Source organism: Dermacentor variabilis, chromosome 2 (assembly GCF_050947875.1).
Source record: "Dermacentor variabilis isolate Ectoservices chromosome 2, ASM5094787v1, whole genome shotgun sequence".
Classification (NCBI taxonomy): Eukaryota; Metazoa; Arthropoda; class Arachnida; order Ixodida; family Ixodidae; genus Dermacentor; species Dermacentor variabilis.
Genome location: NC_134569.1, coordinates 242,112,956 through 242,133,124, shown reverse-complemented (window position 1 = coordinate 242,133,124; position 20,169 = coordinate 242,112,956). Strand labels below are relative to the sequence as shown.

The 20,169-nt window shown below is 46.5% G+C and overlaps 1 protein-coding gene across 8 annotated transcripts in view; it reads left to right on the top strand.

Annotated features, from left to right (window-relative positions):
* The window catches only part of LOC142573188 (ubiquitin carboxyl-terminal hydrolase 11-like), a 256,525-nt gene that overhangs the window by 130,292 nt on the left and 106,064 nt on the right, over positions 1 to 20,169 (top strand). For all 8 annotated transcript variants that reach the window (XM_075682766.1, XM_075682764.1, XM_075682768.1 and 5 more), the window contains 2 exons: positions 3,405 to 3,446; positions 12,026 to 12,102. In XM_075682766.1, the coding sequence (XP_075538881.1) occupies positions 3,405 to 3,446; positions 12,026 to 12,102 (119 nt within the window). The remainder of the gene's footprint in view (positions 1 to 3,404; positions 3,447 to 12,025; positions 12,103 to 20,169) is intronic.

The following is a 20,169-nucleotide window of genomic DNA, read 5'->3' as shown; positions in this document are numbered from 1 at the left end:
CTGTCGTCAAGAAAGCCTGTCGCACAACGACAGCTCGCGCCTTTGTGTTGTGTCGTTCTCGGCCTATTAGGATAAAATTATCTCAGCGACACACTGTGGAGAATAGTTGGCATCAGCATCTGATTGGTCTTGTATCGACCAAATGTTACCGTGCATTAAACGAGTAGTATGTGAATTCAGACGCGCTGCTACCACCAGCAAGAAAGAGCCAACCCTTCAAGAAGACTTCATCATTAACGGGATGTTTTTAAAGTGTCACCCAAGCGTAACGCAGGGGCTTATCAATAAATCTGCTATCAATGCAAGACGGCAACTACGTGGTTTACGGTGCAGTTCTGGCAAAGCACTGTCCGCTTTCTGTTTTACAGTGGCACATTTATTTTTTCAGGGGACTTTTCCTTGATATCAAACTGCGCTGCCGCACGCACGTCCCTTTCAAAACGTTTTGCTACTTAATCCGCTAGGGAAGGGCACATGCGCCGTCCTGCCACGAAAGAGGCGTATTGTAAGAACACAGCCGGGCAATCCGCGGTGCGACAAGGCCCTCCGAAGCCCAATTTTTGTCATAATTTTTGATGATAGCACTTTACGAAAGTGCTGTTTTCTCGATTTCTACCGTGTATTTTTTAATAATATTTCACCATGAGGTGAATAAGGGTCTGTGGATCGCGAAAAAAATAAATAAATCAGAAAATAGAAAATTTTTAAAATTTGACGTCAGTTGCCACGTCCCCCCTAAAATGTACAAAAGCTCACCAGGCATGCACTTTGTTCCCGGTGCTGCTTCACGAGCAAGAGTGACAGCGGCGGTGGATTGCGGCTGTTTGACGGAGAAGATAAGCAATCGTGCTTTGTTTACTGTAGTTTTAGAGTGATTCCTGTGTTTTTATTTTTCTTGATGTTGCTGTGCCGTCAGTGAATGCTTCCAGGTTTAAACTTAGATTAGATTATTAGATTGTGGGGACGCCGTAGTAGGGGACTCCAGAAATCTGGACTACCTGGGTTATGTTAACATGCACCTAAACCTAAGTACATGGGTGTTTTTGCATTTCACTCCCGTTGAAATACAGCTGCCGTGGCCGGGATTCGATCCCACGGCCTCGTGTTTAGCAGCCCAACACCATATAGCCACTAAGCAACCACTCCAGGTCGTTTAAACTTGTTCGCCTCATCTACAGTCCAGAAGGTACAATAAACATTAGGTTGGTACTGGTGCAACGAGATGCTTCCCTAGAATGCCCCCCTAGAATGCCCCCTTTGAAAAAAAAGATGCGAAAAGCTAAGCCAGAGAATGCGGAGCGAAGATGTGGAGAGAGAGAGAAAAGGTAGGGAGGTTAACCAGAGGCGAGTGTCCGGTTTGCTGCCCTGCACTGGGCTGGGGGATATAGGGTTTGTAGAGAGGACAAAGAGCAAAAGGAGAGTAAAAGTAATAGAGCAAAAAAAAAAAAAAAAAAGGAAGAAGAAGAAACCAGATAACAGAAAAGGCATTCCAATCACAGGCGCTCGTACTGGCCAGTCAATCTCAAGAAGCACAGTAGTGCTTGCACGGCCTTCTGATGCAATGTTAAGTCACGCTGATGTTGTAAAATTCTTTCTTCCAACGGAGGCTGGTCATCCAACTGGTTCAGCACAATGGAAAGCAATTGTCTCTGCACAGTGTACTGCGGGCACTGGCATAAAACATGACGAATGGTGAACACGGCGAAGTTGTGAAGCGCTCATTCTATTTAGACGCTTTGAACAATGAGCTTCGTATTAAAAAGCAGGTGATGGTGCCTTCAAAGAAGCGTACGGAATTGGCTGTTGCTCTACCTATCGATGGCACTGAAATGTGACCTGCAGCATAGAACGTTCGGTGTACGCTCGCTTCAGCTATTTGCATGTTGACTGTGCAACCTGGTGTCTGGGAGCATTAAAGGCTTTTGACAAGGCATTGAACCTCGTTTTGAATGCCTTTTTATATCACTTTATGGTAATGGGAAACACCTAACTTCGAAGGCCTGATGTCTGCAACTAATGCAGATTCACTTTACCCCAGCTGTGTCATGCATTGTGGTCAATTCTGAAACCTTCATGTTTCTTTTTTTTTTTTCTTTTTTTGCTAGTGGTGCTAGCGAGTGCTTGTTCTCCTTTTCTTCTTTTGCATGAAATGCATCAATATATGTTCATGTTCCTTCACTGTAGTTCTCTCTGCTTTGAAAATAATTTCGGTATAGCAAGTGGTTTACAAGAATTATTTAATGCCATGCTTTGTATTTGCTTTCAAACTGTTAATATTGTGTCAATGTACTCTTTAACTAATTGAAAAGCACTGCATTGGCTATTCAGACTCAACACCACAACAGACGATACAGCATACGGTTTAATTCTGTATTTGGGTGCGAGCGTTATACTAGTAAAAATGGTGGTGACACTAAAAGATAACATAAAATTAAGAGGAACATGCTCTTGACTGACCAGGGAGGCAAATTTTCAGTTATGGCATCTTCTGATATTTCACTTGCGTGCTCCCATGAAATCATGGAAACGCTCTGCTTGTTTAACCATGAACATGTGAAATCCATGCTGTGCAGATAGTGGTAAGACTCAAGCATAAGAACAAACAACCCTTAATTATTGCCGGAGTCCTACATGTGCTATATTTTTCTAGCTCATCCTGTCGGTTTGCAAGCTGTACTGTCGCTGGCATCTCACATGGCTGCGCGTGTACGAACCATGCTTTCGCAGGCACGATGGCGCTCCCTCAAACTCCTATAAAAATAGACGGCATGTAAATGAAGCAAATATGTGCATAAAGGACGCTGGTTCACAGGCCAGCAGATAAAGCTATTAAGGGCCGGGGTGTTATAATGAAAGCAGCATACTGGCAATGAGCTCCACTTCGTAGGCATGCTTGTTGATGCTCATCTGCGGCAAACGCTTGGGCACGTAAGGAGGCATTGTCGTCTCAGACAGCCGTAAAGTTGGACATATGTCCACGATTGTACAGTGCAATTTCCTTGCGCACACTGACACTGCAGAAGTAACTATCTGGGATGCGCGCAAGTGGCAAATTGCATGCACACACTTCAGTCAAGCCTGCAGTGGAAGCAGGCGTCTCCAGCACCAGGCCCGCCTATGGTTCCAACGGCCGCGGCTATGCGGTTTTCAGTGGCACCCTTGTAAGCGCTGCGCATGGCGTATAGTTCTCCTCCTTCACTTCCAATAGCACAGTGTGTGTGTGAGTGGCATGGAAGGTCTCGAAAGTGCTGTTTTAAACAAACTATAGCAGGCTAACGATGCCGAATGGGTGTGGTAGGGAAAGAGTTACCCTTTGTTATGATGAGGAATTTATACAAGATTGCTAGCTCTTGATCTATCTGCTGATTATGTGCCCTTGTTTCTGCTTGTGTTCCTCCAAACAGATCTCATGCAAGCACTATGGCAGTGATTCGTTGATGTGTCCGGTGAGCTACCTTTTCTTCATTGACTTTTCAATACAAATGTTGACCATTGAAGTGTATGCCTGGTGCCAAAAGCACAAGTCACTTGCATGATTAGAGCAGACAATATGTGTATACAATGCCCTGGCTGTATTTGTTTTTACTCATTTAAAAATTTCTTACAGGCCTCGTACGAGGCATTTGGTAAGAGGAACGTCACAGTGAAATAAAATAAATAAATAAAAATCGAGCACTATCATAGCAGTTGAGCACTGCAAAAAGCCAAAAATTCAGAGGACGCTTATGCTTTGCCTCTAAGAGTGGAACGCGATAACATTCAAAGATCCCCGACTGCTTCTGACGATTTCCGGCAACTGCAGCTTATGCAACCGTGACGTTTTCTTGGAAACACCGTTGGTTAACACTATGCACAAAGTTGAGCTTTCTGGTTCTTCTGGAAAAGGGCGTGTTTGACATGTTTGAGTTCTGGCGTAACGGAATGATGTTTTCTTGTATACTGTTGAACCCACTTATAATGATATCAGTTTTAACAATATATTGGTTATAGTTGACGACCGATAATTCGAACTAATTCGGAATAAATAAGTTCAAACTATCGAATGTCTGAAAAAAAAAACGAATGTATATAAAAAAAGATAATTTTATTTACGTTTTAAGGCCCTTGTGCAAGGAAGTAGTTGGTGCATTGCTTCATGCACTTCCGCTTACGTGCAGCCAAGTCCGCCTGCATTTCTGCCAGTTTTGAGTTTCGCTGTAGGCCGATGCAAGGACTGCAAAGGCTCGAGTCACATCCGCATGTGGAGGGCTCCGGAGCACATGGCACATGGTCATCATTCGAGTTAGAGTCGCTGCTTGACGGTGGGAGAACTTGGTCAATTGTTTCGTCATCGTTCAGTTTGGCACGCCACGACACCGTGCTGTCGACATCTGCAATGCCTTCAAAAGTAACGGCAGCAGGAATCGGCACACTGCAGCCTAGCAGGTTATCAATGATGTCCGCATTTGAGCTTGTTGCGGTAGGCGGCAGTTCAGGCTCTTTTGTTGTGGAGTTGGACTCATTCGGACTGCGACTCGAAGACTCATTCGCAGTCGGTCTGCGAGGGCACCGTTGGTGCCAATTGACGCGGACTGTCGATATCTTCACAAGAAAGACTTCTTGTAGCCAGCAGAGTGCTGTCTGGAATGCAAACTAAACAAGCAAGCACAAAGTGGCAGAACGCTGTCAGCGAAGCAAACTCAAGAAACAAGAAGGTGTGATGATCTCGATGTTGATGCGGTCTCACAATTCTGGCGAAGCTTCCAAGATTGGCATTTGCAGTTAAATCTCTAAGCCACAGTGCTGTGACCAAGGCAACGCCTCAGGGATTACCACTTGGCGTGTAACATAGTTTCTCACCATAACACTTAGAGAGAAATCTGCCGCCACTGTCTATGGGAGTTTCCTAAGAAGCGCTGTGCCGTCATGGGAATGATGGTATATGTGTCTGCGAGGCTTGTGTTGGCTGGCGTTGCAAGAGGCTTAATCCAGAACATGGATATGGCTATGCAAATAACGCGTTCTTAAAGTAAAATCTTCATAAAATGTTTCCATTCACGCAAATTGCATCTTTGCTCACCTACAATGCATGATGAAGCGAAGAAAAGCAAGAAGAGACGACAAACTGTTTCAAAGCAAGCGCGAATTTTGTCATCTGTCCTCCCACTTTAGTGGCCCGCTGATACTTTTTACGTATCATATAATTGTACATGCAATAACAAGTTCTTATAGTTGAACAAAACATGTTTTTGTGTAATAATAAAGCTAAAACAGCTTTACGTGCAGTTCTAGTAGAAAATAAATCATTGTGACAGACGGACCGGTGCTTGCCTGACTCTCCGAAAACGATGCCAATCCGAAGTCACAATATACCGGCATTCTCATGCATACCACAGCGCAACAGCGCCAGATTTCCCACTAGGTAATATGGTGAGAAACTCTATGGCGTATAATCTCTAAAGCCATACTTGATGTCTCTCATCTCTGAGGCCATACTTCATGTCTCGGCAAGGTTGCTGGAGGAGGTAATGGCGGCAGTGTTGGTGCACGCTGCTGTCATGGACAGAGTCTGGATAATTGAATGCAGAGCTGGCAGCTGTCCGAAATATCGGCCGTCCTTACACGATAAATCTTTGAGGCCATTGGCAGTGCCACGAAGCTGTCCGTATTGCTGAGCATGTCTGGATTATCGGCGCCTGATTTATTGGTCGGTGACTGTATAACAATGAAAAGTTGCTTCACCATCATCTTTTGTATGTTTTATATGGAGAAATAACCTGCTTACTACAGTGTCTCCATGCTGCATTATCAGTTATAACGATGAAGTCTGGCTGCTGCATGTCTGTGCCTGAGGGTCACAGAATAAAGAAACAATTGTGTGGGCCCAGCGAGCAGTCTGGGAGCAGCGCCAGCAGCACTGTCAGCACAGTTGGTGCAGTCCATTCATGTTTTGCAGGGTGATACGGTGCAGAGCTATGGGCACAGCCCATTCGTGTTCAGAGGGGTGGAAGGGCGACGGGAAAGATGCGCACGAGGCTGGCGTGCATCTCTCATGGAGAGAAGCACGCGGCAGCAGTTGGGGTGGCATGCGATGGTGCAGTGGCTTGCATTTCACTTTTTCTTTTTTCTTTTGCACATCTCTCTCGTTGCCCTTCCACCCCTCTGAACACAAATGGGCTGTGCCCATAGCTCGTGTGTCGTGTCACCCTGCAAAACACGAATGGACTGCGCCAACTGCGCTGACAACGCTGCCGGTACTACTCCCAGATTGCTTGCTGAGCCCACACAGTTGTTTCTTTATTCTGTGACCCTCATTCTGTGCAATTCTGCTAACGGATTAAGTTGCTCGTACTTGTCTTTGCGTTGAAGTTGTTCCTGGCCACATTGTTTCTCACCCTCGTTCGACTTGCCACCGAAATGGAAGATGGCTGATCCGCCTGCTGATCATCGGCAATGCACAGCGTTGTCAGTGAAAAGAAAGTGCACTGCTATAGATTTGGGAACGAAGTGCTTCTAACCGATGGGGAAGGCGATCGTCACGAACGTGCTTGCATCGGATAGTGACAGTGACGGCCACGACTGCAGCGCCAATGCAGTAGGGCAGACTTCCTAAACATTTACCCCACGGGAGGTCCTGTAGATGAATCGGTCTCTCAAGGGCTTGTCTTCGTGAAGGGCCTTCCACTTCACCTCGTGGAGCACCTGGATGCCTTGGAGAAGGACGTCGGCAAGCTTCGCCTAAAGCAAGCAAGGCTGACGGACGTGCTCTTTTCTTGCACAAGCCAGTGGGAAGTATGTAGTAACATGCTTGTGGCACTCATGTCCCACCGTTTCTTCTGGGTTTCTCAAGCTGAGATGCTGCCGCGGCAACCTTCCCGCATATTTTAAAAGGCACTTTTTGGGGCTACCAAAACGATGCCTCGGCGGAGCTCGTATGTCGCTTGCTGTCGGTGACCCCTCTTTGCAGTTGTTATAGCCATGCCATTCTTGAACGCCGACAGCCGCGGCTTGTTAACAACACGTGATAAGAGTGCGCAGGAAGCAGAGTTAAACGAGTCAGTACAACTAGAAGCCAGATGGAGGAAGGTGGTTAGGAGGAGAACTGGCGTCCCTGCCATTATAGTTTTCTCGGAACAGCTACGCCATCCCCCATTTCGATTTATTTTTCTTGTGCAACCCGATTGTAACAATTATCGGTTATAACAATGGAATTTTCGTGGCACTTAAATATTATTAAAAGTGGGTTCGACTGTATGCAAATTACAATCTGACGCTATCATGTCTGAAGGTTGTGTGTAAGTCGGTACTTTAGAACTTTTCTGATGCATCTTACTTTGGGATATTCAATTTGTTCAGTAACGCCTGCGCCATGCGGAGGGCCTACGTGGATTGAGATGCGTAGTTCGGGATGATTTTTCTCATACGGACAACATTGCCGACACCGATGCCTGATTTTCTGTGACACGGGGCCCTTAAAGGGCCCCTGAAACGGTTCGGACAAATTTTGTAGACGCGTAGGGTACAGCTTAAGTAGAACATTCGCACCACAATTTAAGTGAAGCGTTACGTATTAATGGAGCTACAAGCGATTAGAAGTTACCCTCCTCCCTAGCATTGCTTTTCCTCCTCAACTCGTTCGCCGAGCGAGCGGGGCTAAGCTCCGCCTTCACTGGTTCAGCGTCATGATGCGACGTCACATCGTCCTCTTCCGTTTGTTCTGGAGCCCGCCCCCGCCCGCGCGAGACCGCTCCGCTAGCCGCTTGGCCGTCGACCCCAAGCGAGAGCTATCAAAGCAGCGTGCGTTGTGAGCATTCTGTCGTAGCGCCGAACGTGTCTTGTATTCCGGTAACCACAGGCAAGCTGGTCACTTCGGCAAATGACTGTAGGCATAAACTCAAGGTGGTGAAGGAACTTTAGCGTAGACGTACGTGAGCGGCCTGATCGGTCTGCACGGTCCATACACTCGTTAGTGCAGAGCTTAACCAGCCAAACAAAGCGCTAATATTGCTCTAACCAAGTGTAAAACATTTTAAACATTTATAAAAACAACGTGTTCATGATTACACTCCTGCGAAAAATACACACCAGCAGCAAAGAAGAATACACTTCGTTGCTGCTACTGTGTATGGTTGAGCTCTGTGCCACCAGGTGGCTGCACCGTGCAGACCATTCGCATTTGCCCTTCTGCTCATCTCATGGCTCATCCCGTTACGGCAAAGTCAAGCGGCCTGTCCCCTTGCGCTTGCATTTTCCCTAATACCGGACTCGGGAAACGCTATTGCGTTAGTAAACTTTCGGTGTAAAGTGAAGGCCACAAACGCGCAAATCCTGGCACCGATCGGATAGCGGCAGTCCGATGCGCAGCAGCCAGTTCGCTTCGACGCTGCCTTGCAGAAGGACACGATGTCGCAGCTTGACATATTGCCAGTTGTTACGTTTGCAGTCCACAAGGCAACAAAGTCGAATCATAGTGCTCGCGAAAAGACTGAGACCGACTCTGACCGCGGAGCTCTCTTCAAAATGGAGTACGTTGTAACACAAGCAGACGACACACGCTGTGTGCCGGAAGTGCTTAAGTGTACTGAAAAATTGTTCTTGTGCATTCTCTTTATGTTACTTTCTTTTCATAAAAACAAATTAACTAACATTCCAACTATTACGAAGATCATTTGTTTACCATAAAATTGGAAAAATTATCGATCATGCGCCCTTGTCAGCCAATCGGATAGCTCGCCCCACTGACGTCGTATGGGTGATTTCGGTCATATGGGTAGGGGCGGCTTAAAATTTCGCCGAGCAGTGTGCTGCGATCGGCAGCGATGTGCATATTTAAAACCTTATAATAAATTACACGCTTTACGCGGAGCACTTAGATGTGTCAATTAATGATCAGAAGGACCTACTCTAACGACTCAACACGTTTGTAGAAAATCGTCAAAAGCGTTTCAGGGTCCCTTTAAGGGGGACCCTGCGCCTGAAAACTTTTTTTTTTTCAATTCTTTGTCGATTTTGATGAAACTTGCTGAGTTTATGTATTTCAATGTGCTAGTTTTAAATTTACATCCAGTTTTCTAGCAGAGTAAATAACTTTCCAGAAATTGAAGAAATTCGGCTTTTTTGCATAATTTGCTTGGAGGTGAGCTATCTACAAAACTATACGTGGCATAATAAATATTGACATACGAAAATGTTGAACTACCAAAGAGTGCAAATTGGCAAGTATGGTGTTCTAACCCAACTTAATATCAAATGAGAACATTGCAAACTTCAGTGAGAGAAATCCATCTAACTGCTAAAAACAAAAATGCTTTTTAAAAAGTTTTCTAACAAATGCAACAATGTGATTTTGTATATTTGCACTCTACACAGCTTTGCCTTTCTGGGAAAAAAAAAAAATAACAGTGATAGTACAAGTAGAAGTAGTTCTCAAATGCTAGTCAGACAATGATAAAAAATGCAGAAATACAAAAGCAAGAGCACAAACTCAGAGGTGCAACAAAACAGCATACTAGTGCACAACAATTTTAAAAAAAGAAAGAAGACAAAAGTCATCCGACCATTCACGAAAAGCAACTTCAGGGTGACTCAAGACTATCAATCTTATTGTCACCCTTTAGTGCTTCATAATATGACAAGTATAGGGATCGGTGCTGTTTCCTTGCTTGAACCTGCTTTCGCATTGAACCAGTTGAACATTACTCTCTGGCATGTTCCACAACTACTTTCTACCTGCTGTTGAGCCTGCACTTTGTTCTCTAGGAGTCTCCTTGATTGTAACGATAGTCAAAGGCATCCATTGGTCTTATGACAGATAGTGCTTCGCCTGCCAAAATTAGTTATTTGCTACAATGTCTGTCATCATCTAAAGACTCACTGGAACTATGATGCTGTGGCTGCCGTATTGCAACAGTAACTGACCCCAGAAGCTTCACACGTAAGCTGGGGGTGGCCTTTTCAAGCTAAGGATTTCCGGAAAAAACAACAACAGAAAACTCACCATGTGTTTGAATAAATACGTAGTTACAATTCAGTTGCTTTAATCCAAACTCTGTAGGACCACAAAATGAAACAATTTAACTGCAGTGCCTTCAACTACCTTATTTTCGTCAATTCTTTATGGAATGATGAACAGACTCCCTTAAACGAGTACCGACACAAAATTTCAAAGTTGAGTTAACGTGTGAGATCGATTTATATGGGTACACACACATCGTCTGCAAAATATCAACGGCGAATACAGCTTAGAACATATTTAAAATCAATCTTAATGTAAGTGTGCGCAGCCAACTGCAAAATGCAGCACCTCCCGACATCGACAACGAGAAAGAAATGTACACGACCGAGAAAACGCTATGTCATGAGTTTGCGCTGCCACCGGGGAGAGCCCTGTGAGCAAGTTTCTCGCTGCTCCGATCGTCTTGGCTGTCTTTTTTTTTTTTTTTCCTGGTCGTGATGCTGACCTCTTTCGCCGCTGACGGCAGCACAAAAATCGGCTAAAATTTGTTTCCGACACGAAGTAATTCATAAAGTGACCTCGAAAGTGTGCTTGTTATAAAACGTTGCGTGATATAGTAAATTGTGGGCATGATTTTGACTTGCAAGCGGACAGCGCAGCCGCCGCTGCAATCGTCTCTGCGAAGCAGCTCGCCTAGCTAATGTGTTTTCTCATTACCACCGACGGCGTTGGGAAGACTAATTGTATTGTCACTTATCAGCTCATAAATGTGCAGACGTTGATTGTGTTGAAGAATATAGATGGCTTAATACCAGCTGTGGACGGGTCGCAGGAGCTGTCAGCCTCTGATTCGACGGCTAACGAGCTAGGCCTACATACCGTTTCCCAGCGATCGCCAGCTCGCTTAGCTTGCTCGTTGGCTATACTGTTGGCGTCGATAAGCCGTAGAAGTGGTCCGAGTTCGTGTGCACCACTGGATGCTTAGCATGAACTCCGCTGAAGAGCTGCCAGATTTGCTCGTTTCATTTCGAGCGCATACCTGGTATAAACAAAACCAACCGAGCTGAGAGCAGTCCGATGATCTTCCACCAAGACTACGTACCCCCAAGCCTGATGCTGTGTCGACGTCCTGCTCTGGAATATGCTTCATTCCCAAAGCGCCCTCGACGAGTGGCTCGTACTACTTGTACCGGTGCGTATGCATATTGATAGCTGTCGCTAGCCGCACTTTCCGAGTCACTGCTTTGTAGTGGATCCAATCAAATGTGGTTGGTGGTGGCTACCACAAGCAGGAAATAGTCGCCGCTGGACGATGAAAACAAGGACGACGAGGATGGCGAGGACAACGCAAAGCAGGACCTTTAATAAAGTTTGTCCAATCCAGCCTCAAAGCACGTGCAAGAGTAGCAGACGAATGAGCACGACGAGGCTCTCGCCAATCCAGCCTCAAAGCACGTGCAAGAGTAGCAGACGAATGAGCACGACGAGGCTCTCGCGCCGGCAAGCGCGCCGGCAAGCGCGCCGGCGAGCGCGCCGGTGTGCGCACGTCACAGTTTTGTTCGATCACATGTCCAGCTCTGTTTACATTCCTTCTTGGGCCCATCTCGTTGTTCTTCAAACCGAAACTTAGACTGGTCGCTACAAACAAGACTCCAAATAATTACCTGTCGCGCTCTAAAGCCAATGCTGTTTCGTGCGGTGATTACTGGGTCATTAGCTACTTATTACAGCAGAAAAAAAAACAAGATAGAAAATTTTTGTGGTGGTAACCCTTTAAGGCATGCACGTGAGGAGACGGCTATTTAAGGACTATGGATCTGTTTCCTTTGTGTGTCTTTAGTTGTATGGATGTCAGGGTACCGAAACTCTAGGCACGTTTGGGTCGCTGGTCTGTGGTTCAATCTGTAGTATCACTCTGAGCCTCTGAGCTTGTACCATTGAAAAGAATTTGGGGAAGTCTAGAATGAAAAGGTTGTCAGAGTAAAAACGCACGTTTATGACAATTCGAAGTGTGGAACCTCCTCTGCTTGACCAAGCAGTGAAACTTGATCGAGACTAATGGCACTATTATGATTTGTTGTTTTTGTGCAGCTGTGCAACCTACCTGTGAAAGCCGAAGGCGAGTTTGTGCCCCTGTCTCGGATGAGCAACCAACGACACCGGTCAAGGTCAGCATGATAGTGTTCTCCAGACTAATGTTTCTTTACAGTTGTTCTTAAAGCGAGACAGTTGAGCTAGATCAAAAGATTACGCTTCTGGAACTCGTTATATCATTGTTTGTCTGCAGTACGTTTATAGCGAGAACAGAACTTCTGTAAGGAAGAAAATGACAAAAATGCTGAAACAGAGTGGCCCCAACTGTTGTTCAATATAACACTCATGTGACGTCCCCCGCAGGGGCGTCTGCGCAAGCAGGCGTTTGGTGTGTTGCGACACCACGGACCCGAGCACACGAGGGTTGGACCCTCCCGCGTGTAGCCGTGCGCGGCTTAGCCGTGTCCGGGGAAAGGGGGATCCTGGGGGTTGAGCCGATGCCGGGTGTTCGGACCTTTAAGGCCCCCCGGCGGAGGCAACACGCCTCTTTGGCCTCTGCTTCACGTAGACTGCACCCCCGGACTGACCCACCCGGGGGAAATCGGTAGTCACCTTTTCCTGTCTCTCTCTTAAACCTTCGACTTTATCTCTCACTTTACATCTTTCCTGTCTTCTTCTCTCTTCCATTTACTTCCTTTCTCCACGGCGGCAAGGGTTAACCTTGTCTGGATATTCTACCTTGGGTACACCATATTGGGTTATAGTGATGGCGTACGGCTGGCGTCGTGCAGGCTTGTACACAAGCTCTGCCGCGTCCCCTCGTTGGGCTCCGTGGTGGGCGGTCGGCGCTGTTGCTGAATCTTATATATTCTCATGGAAACTCCCTTCCCCAAACTTCCTGATCGCCCTCCGAAACGAGGGCGCACCAAAGATGTTTTTCAGTTTTTCGGACACCAAATCCAGAATTTTCCCCGGTTCCACGTCATTCACTCTGAAAAGCCAAACAAAGCAGTGCGAAACATATCACCATTCCTTGTCTCAAAGTCCTTGACTGATGTTTTCGGACCAGGTTACAAGGTGTCCAGGATGGCAAGCGGTGACCTCCTCTTGGAGCTCCGCGACCAGAAGCAATATGAGCAACTACAGAAACTAGTGTCATTCGGGGAGACCCACATAACAGTAACGCCACACCGTACAATGAACACCACCCACGGTGTTGTTTCCGATGATGATCTGCTTGAGCTGACTGAGGCGGAGCTCCTGGAGGGCTTCAGTGAGCAAAATGTTATCAATGTTAGAAGAATAAAGATAAGGCGAGATGGTAAAGAGATTCAAACGAAGCACTTAATAATCACCTTTGGTTCAAGTGTCCTGCCCGAGTCAATCGAGGCCGGGTACATCAAGCTCCGCGTTAGGCCGTACGTGCCCAACCCACTCCGCTGTTTCAAGTGCCAGCGCTTCGGCCACAGTTCGCAGAGTTGCCGAGGCCGCCAAACTTGTGCTAAATGTAGTGCCCAAGAACACACCACTGAAACGTGTGAGAACGCTCCCCACTGTATAAACTGTGATGGGGAGCACGCCGCGTACTCGCGGTCGTGCCCCTCCTGGAAGAAGGAAAAAGAAATAGTAACGATCAAAGTGAAAGAGAATATATCGTTCAAAGAGGCACGAAGGCGGGTAGCATACCTGCCAAAGAAAACCTTTGCCGAAGTGGCGCGTCAGGGGGCAGCGTCACAACGGCCTCCGGCGGCTGTCCGACCCTCAATCAGTGAGTCGGCAGCTAAGCCATCTGCCCCCGCGGCGGTTGCAGCTAGCGCTGCTCCGTCAACCGAGGAGAGGGGACCACCGACCCCGAAGGTGGGCGCAGCCGAGGCTGCCTCAACCTCCCCGGCCCCTTCCAGCGCTGGCAACAGCCGGCGCAGCCAAATTGCTCAGGGAGCCCCATCGACCTCCGGGCTGGTGGGCGCAGGGGTCTCGCCTTCCGAGGTGAGACTCTCTCGAAAAACTTCTCGCTCTCAAGAGCGCGTGTCCGGCGCCTCAAAAGAGGCAATGGACACAACACCTATACCCACGGCGCTCCAAGCGCCTAAGGAGCGGCGAGGCTCCCTCGAACGCTCCAAAAAAGGCAGAACCCCGGTTACAGGGCCTCGCAAGAGCTCTGTAATCTAAGGCATCACTTCCGTTTCCGTAAACACAGCACCAATTCCCTTTAAACATGGATACACAAGTCATACAATGGAATGTCAGAGGTCTTCTGAGAAACCTTGATGATGTACAAGAACTCATCCACCAACACAATCCAAAAGTGCTGTGTTTACAGGAAACACACCTAAAATCAAAACACACAAACTTTCTCCGACAGTATTTAACTTTTCGCAAAGATCGCGATGATGGTGTCGCATCATCAGGCGGCGTTGCCATTGTCATCCATAAAAGCATTGCGTGTCAACCTTTACAGCTACAAACGCCTCTTGAAGCAGTGGCGGTTCGAGCTGTTCTTCTAAACAAACTTATCACTATTAGCTCTCTTTACATCCCCCCACATCACAAATTAACGAAACATGAATTCCAATCCTTTATAGATCAATTGCCAGAACCTTATGTTGTTCTGGGTGATTTCAATGCACACAGCAGCTAGTGGGGAGACTCTCGTATCGATGCGCGAGGTCGTCTCGTTGAACAATTTCTTTTTTCGTCCGATGCGTGTCTGCTGAATAAGAAGGAACCCACTTATTACTGTCTTGCAAACCATACCTTATCTTCAATTGATCTGAGCATAGTTTCTCCTTCTATTCTGCCTGAACTTGAATGGGAAGTTACAAAGAACCCTTACGGAAGCGATCACTTCCCCATACTACTACGAACACCTCAAGAAAACGAATATCCACCACAGGCACCTCGGTGGAAGATGGAGACAGCTGATTGGGACAAATTTCGAACTCTTACTGGTATCTCATGGCATGACATCTCCTCGTTAGAAATTGATGCTGCTGTGGAGTATTTTACAGCCTTTATAATAGATGCCGCATCTAAATGCATATTACAAGTAAATGGCCTGTCGTGCAAACGGCGTGTCCCGTGGTGGACCGACGATTGTAGGATCGCACGTAAAAAACAGAACAAAGCGTGGGGTTTGCTACGCGCTTCTCCCACTGCAGAAAATCTTATCAACTTTAAAAAAGTAAAATCCGAAGGCAGGCGAACCCGCCGACAGGCCAGAAGAGAAAGCTGGCAGAAGTTTTTATCGGGCATCAACTCGTACACAGATGAGGCCAAAGTCTGGAGCAGGGTTATTAGGATAATAGGGCGACAAGCACAATCACTCCCTCTGGTAAACACACAAGGTGATACCCTCCAAGATCAGGCAGACTCACTTGGGGAGCACTTTGAGAGCATCTCGAGCTCAACCCATTATTCTCAGTCCTTTCTCAAATATAAACAAACCGAAGAATGTAAGCCAATAATTAGAAAATCAAGACAGAATGAACCCTATAACCTGCCTTTCAGTATTGCCGAGTTGAGAGCTGCCTTGAATACATGCCAAAGCACTGCACCGGGACCTGACAGAGTCATGTATGACATGATCAGAAACTTACATACTGACACGCAATTTACACTACTTGCACTTTTCAACACTCTGTGGGCTGCGGGATACCTCCCATCTACATGGAAAGAGGCGATTGTGGTTCCTGTCCTGAAGCAGGGAAAAGACGCCTCCTTGGCAGCAAGTTATCGTCCGATAGCTCTTACCAATTGTCTGTGTAAGCTCTTTGAAAAAATGATTAATCGCAGACTCGTACATTTCCTTGAACTCAACAATATACTCGATCTCTATCAGTGTGGCTTCAGACAAGGGCGGTCAACAACCGATCACCTTGTGCGCATTGAAGGAAATATCCGCGATGCATTTATACATAAACAGTATTTCCTATCGATATTCCTTGACATGGAAAAAGCTTATGACACGGCATGGCGTTACGGGATTTTGCGAGACCTGTCTGAAATGGGCATCCGTGGAAATATGCTGAACATAATCGAAAGCTATCTGTCAAATCGTACCTTCCGTGTAAAAGTCCGTAATGCACTGTCACGTCCTTTTACGCAGGAAACTGGTGTACCCCAGGGAGGCGTACTTAGCTGCACTCTCTTTATCGTTAAGATGAATACTCTTCGTTCTTTACTGCCCCCAGCCATTTTTTATTCCGTATACGTAGACGATATACAGATAGGCTTCAAATCCTGCAACCTTACAGTATGTGAAAGACAGGTACAGCAGGGCTTAAACAAGGTGTCCAAGTGGGCAGACCAAAATGGATTTAAAATTAACCCGCACAAAAGTTCTTGTGTTCTCTTCACAAGAAAGAGAGGCCTGGTACCTGATCCCTGTGTAGAACTGGGTGGACAACAAATTCCTTTTAACAAAGAACACAAATTTCTAGGTGTTATCCTTGACTCCAGGCTTACCTTCATTTCACACATAAGAAGTCTGAAAGCAAAATGTCTAAAAACCATGAACTTACTTAAAGTCCTATCCCACACTACATGGGGTAGCGACAGGAGGTGCCTGTTGAATCTTTACAGGAGCCTAGTTAGATCACGGCTAGATTATGGTGCCGTTGTATATCACTCTGCTGCACCAAGTGCGCTAAAAATGTTAGACCCCGTTCATCATCTGGGCATCCGCCTCGCCACTGGCGCATTTAGAACAAGCCCCGTCGAAAGTCTATATGCAGAGTCAGACGAGTGATCACTACATATTCAGAGAACATACATTAGCTTCACCTACTTTCTTAAAGTGCGCTCGAATAAGGAACATCCGTGTTTCACGACAGTAAACGACTTAACATGTGAAACACTCTTCCATAACAGACCCTCCATGAGACTTCCTTTGTCGCTGCGTGTAAGAGAACTTAGTGAAGAAATGGATGTCCCAATACTCGAACATCGCCTAATGGCTCCTGCTAATCTATTACCGCCCTGGGAGTGGCAGATGATAGAATGTGACACATCCTTTGTAGAGGTCTCGAAGCACGCTCCTGAGCTTGAAATTGCTATGCATTTCCGAGAGCTTCAATCGAAGTACTCCTGCTACGAGTTTTACACAGACGCGTCCAAATCCCATGCTGGTGTATCCTACGCTGCTGTTGGCCACTGTCTTTCTGAATCTGACATGTTGAACCCCCTAACAAGTATCTTCACTGCAGAAGCCTATGCAGTACTGTCTGCAGTAAAACACATAAAGACACTGAAACTTGACAGAGCAATAATATTCACAGACTCGTTAAGTCTTGTAAAAGCACTAATTTCTTTACAAAAGCATACAAATCCTGTCTTCAATGAACTCTACACACACTTATGTAACATCTACTCATTACACAGACATGTTGTAATATGCTGGGTTCCTGGCCATAGAGGAATCGAGGGAAATGTGCTTGCTGACGAGATGGCCAAATCAGTGGCATCGCAGGGTAGCCGTTCTGCTGCAGTCCCTGTCACAGACATGAAGCCTTTCCTCAGAAACAAACTGCGAAGCCACTGGCAACGCTTGTGGGACGCAGAAACGAGCAATAAGCTCCACGTAATTAAGCCTAAGTTAGGTTTATGGCAGCCAACAACGAAAACACGAAGAACAGACGTCCTTTTCACTAGACTGAGAATAGGACACACATTTGGCACTCATAATTTTCTTTTGACTGGTAACGAGCCTGCAACCTGTGGTAGATGTGGCGACCGGCTGACCGTCCTCCATGTCTTCCTGGAGTGCCGGGAAGCCGAAAAAGACAGGAGAAAACATTTTCCTTTTGCATACAGCCATCACGTCCCTCTGCATCCGGCCATGTTCCTTGGGGTAGAACCGCTTTTTGGTACCAAAGCAGTCCTCGCTTTCTTGAAAGATGTTGTACTACATGTTACAAGCCCATTCATTTCTTAGCGCATTCTCTTTCCAGAGGATATCGCTAGGATAGATTCTCTGTATAGCACATGCCTCTAGGCCCTTGCGTTTCAAGGGTCCCGGTGAGGCACTAGTGCTCTAGACAATATTATACATCTAGACAATCACATATTTTATATATTGCATCATCCTTTCTCAATCCATTTTAATGTTCACAGTACTCGCCAATAGTCATTCCCATAACTTTATTACTCGTACATTTTATGGAATTTACATCAACTCTTTTAGGCCCCTTTACAGCCACAGCGCATTAAGACCATAAACCCATCAGGCACTGCGAACTCATTAATGGCGCTCTTTGGCCACATCTGGCCCTTGCGCCATTAAACATCAAATATTCATTCACTCATGTGACGTCAGCACTGGCTGATTCACAGAGTGGCTGCTATGTCCCACCACTGCGAACTACATCACTTCGTGCTTGCAACTGGCACAACCTCACCTACTCTGGCTGCTGAGATTCGAGTGACCATATCTGGTAAACTGAACCCAAGCGGAGCCACCAAGCAAGTTCCTTTGTATACGGTCAACAAGTGGTTTTTTGAACATTCGTGGTAATTTGGATGCATTCACTTTAGATGCATTCTTATAGAGTGAATGTATAAGGACGTTTGAAATTTTCGACGCTGAAACCCTTTACTGTCTGTTTTCGGACATTTTGCTGTGACTACAAGTCCAAAATGGCATTATTTGAAGCCACCACCACCACCCTTTTGATCATCTCCTGGTAGCCGTAGCCATGAAATATCTTTCACTGCGTCTATGCTCTTTTAAGATGTGCTGCCCTTTGAGGAACTTCCACCTAGGTTTGGTTCCACAGCTTCCGAAAAAAGGGCAGGCACAAACATCATGGCAGCACTTCATCTTGCATAGGTTGGTAAAGAGGTGGAACAGGAAAGGAGAGCTACTAAAGCCCTTTCATGGCGTCTACTACTGGACGAGAGCAGTACAAAGGGGCTTTAGTGCATACAGTTGAACCCTTTTATAACCAAATCGATTGTTCCACGAAAAGTGGTTGTTGTATCAGCAGTCCATTTTATGTCGACACGCCCTTCATAACACCCAAAATTTACGACACTCTAGCTGGCATCGGCCGTTACGATTTGACTCCACCTTGTTCAGAAAATCGAATTTTCTGTACTGTAATTTTTGATCCTGGCACTTTTCTGCATCTAAGTGCAAGTTTGTGTTAAAGGACCCCTGAAACAGTTTGGACAAATTTTGTAGATGCGTAGAGTACAGCTTAAGTAGAACATTTGCACCACGATTTAAGTGAAGCGTTACGTATTAATGAAGCTACAAGCAATTACAAGTTACCCTCCTCCCTAGCCATGCTTTTCCTCCTCAACTCGTTCGCCAAGCGATCGGAGCTAAGCGCTGCCTTCACTGGTTCTGCGTGACGATGCGACGTCACATCGTCCACTTCCGGTTGTTTTGGAGCCTGTCCCCGCCCGCGCAAAACCTCTCCGTAGCCGCTTAGCCGTCGACCCCAAGCGAGAGCTATCGTAGCAGCGTGCTTTGTGATCATTCTGTCGTAGCGCCGAACGTGTCTGGTATTCCGGTAATCACACACTAGCTGAGGCTTCCACAGAACGGTGGAGGCATAAACTCAAGCTGATGAAGGAACTTTTGCGTAGACGTACATAGCTGCCTGATATTTCTCCATGGTCCAGCCACCCGTAGGCGCAGAGCTTAACCAGCCAGAGAAAGAGCTAGTATTGCTCTAACCAAGTGTAAAGCATTTTAAACATTTACAAAACAACGGGTTAACGATTACACTCCTGCAAAAAATTTACACCAGCAGCAAAGAAGAATACGTTTTGTTACTGCTGCTGTGTGTGGTTGAGCTCTATACCACCAGGTGGCTGCACCGTGCAGACCATTCACATTTGCGCTTCTGTTTATCCCCTGAAACGACACGCAAGGGGACAAGGCCAGGCTCTGTCCCCTTGCGCTTGCATTTATCCTAATACCGGACTCGTGAAATGCTATTGTGTTAGTAATCTTCCGGTGTAAAGTGATGGCCGCAATCGCACAAATCCTGGCGCCGATCGGATAGCGGCAGTCCGATGCGCTGCAGCCAGTCCGCTCGTCTACTGGCTTACAGAGGGACACGATGTCGCAGCTTGACATATTTCCAGTCGCTACATTTGCAGTCCACAACGCAACAAAGTCGAATTGTAGCGTTCGCGAAAAGACAAACCGACTCTGATGGTGGAGCTCTCGTCAAAGACAGAGCACGTTGTAA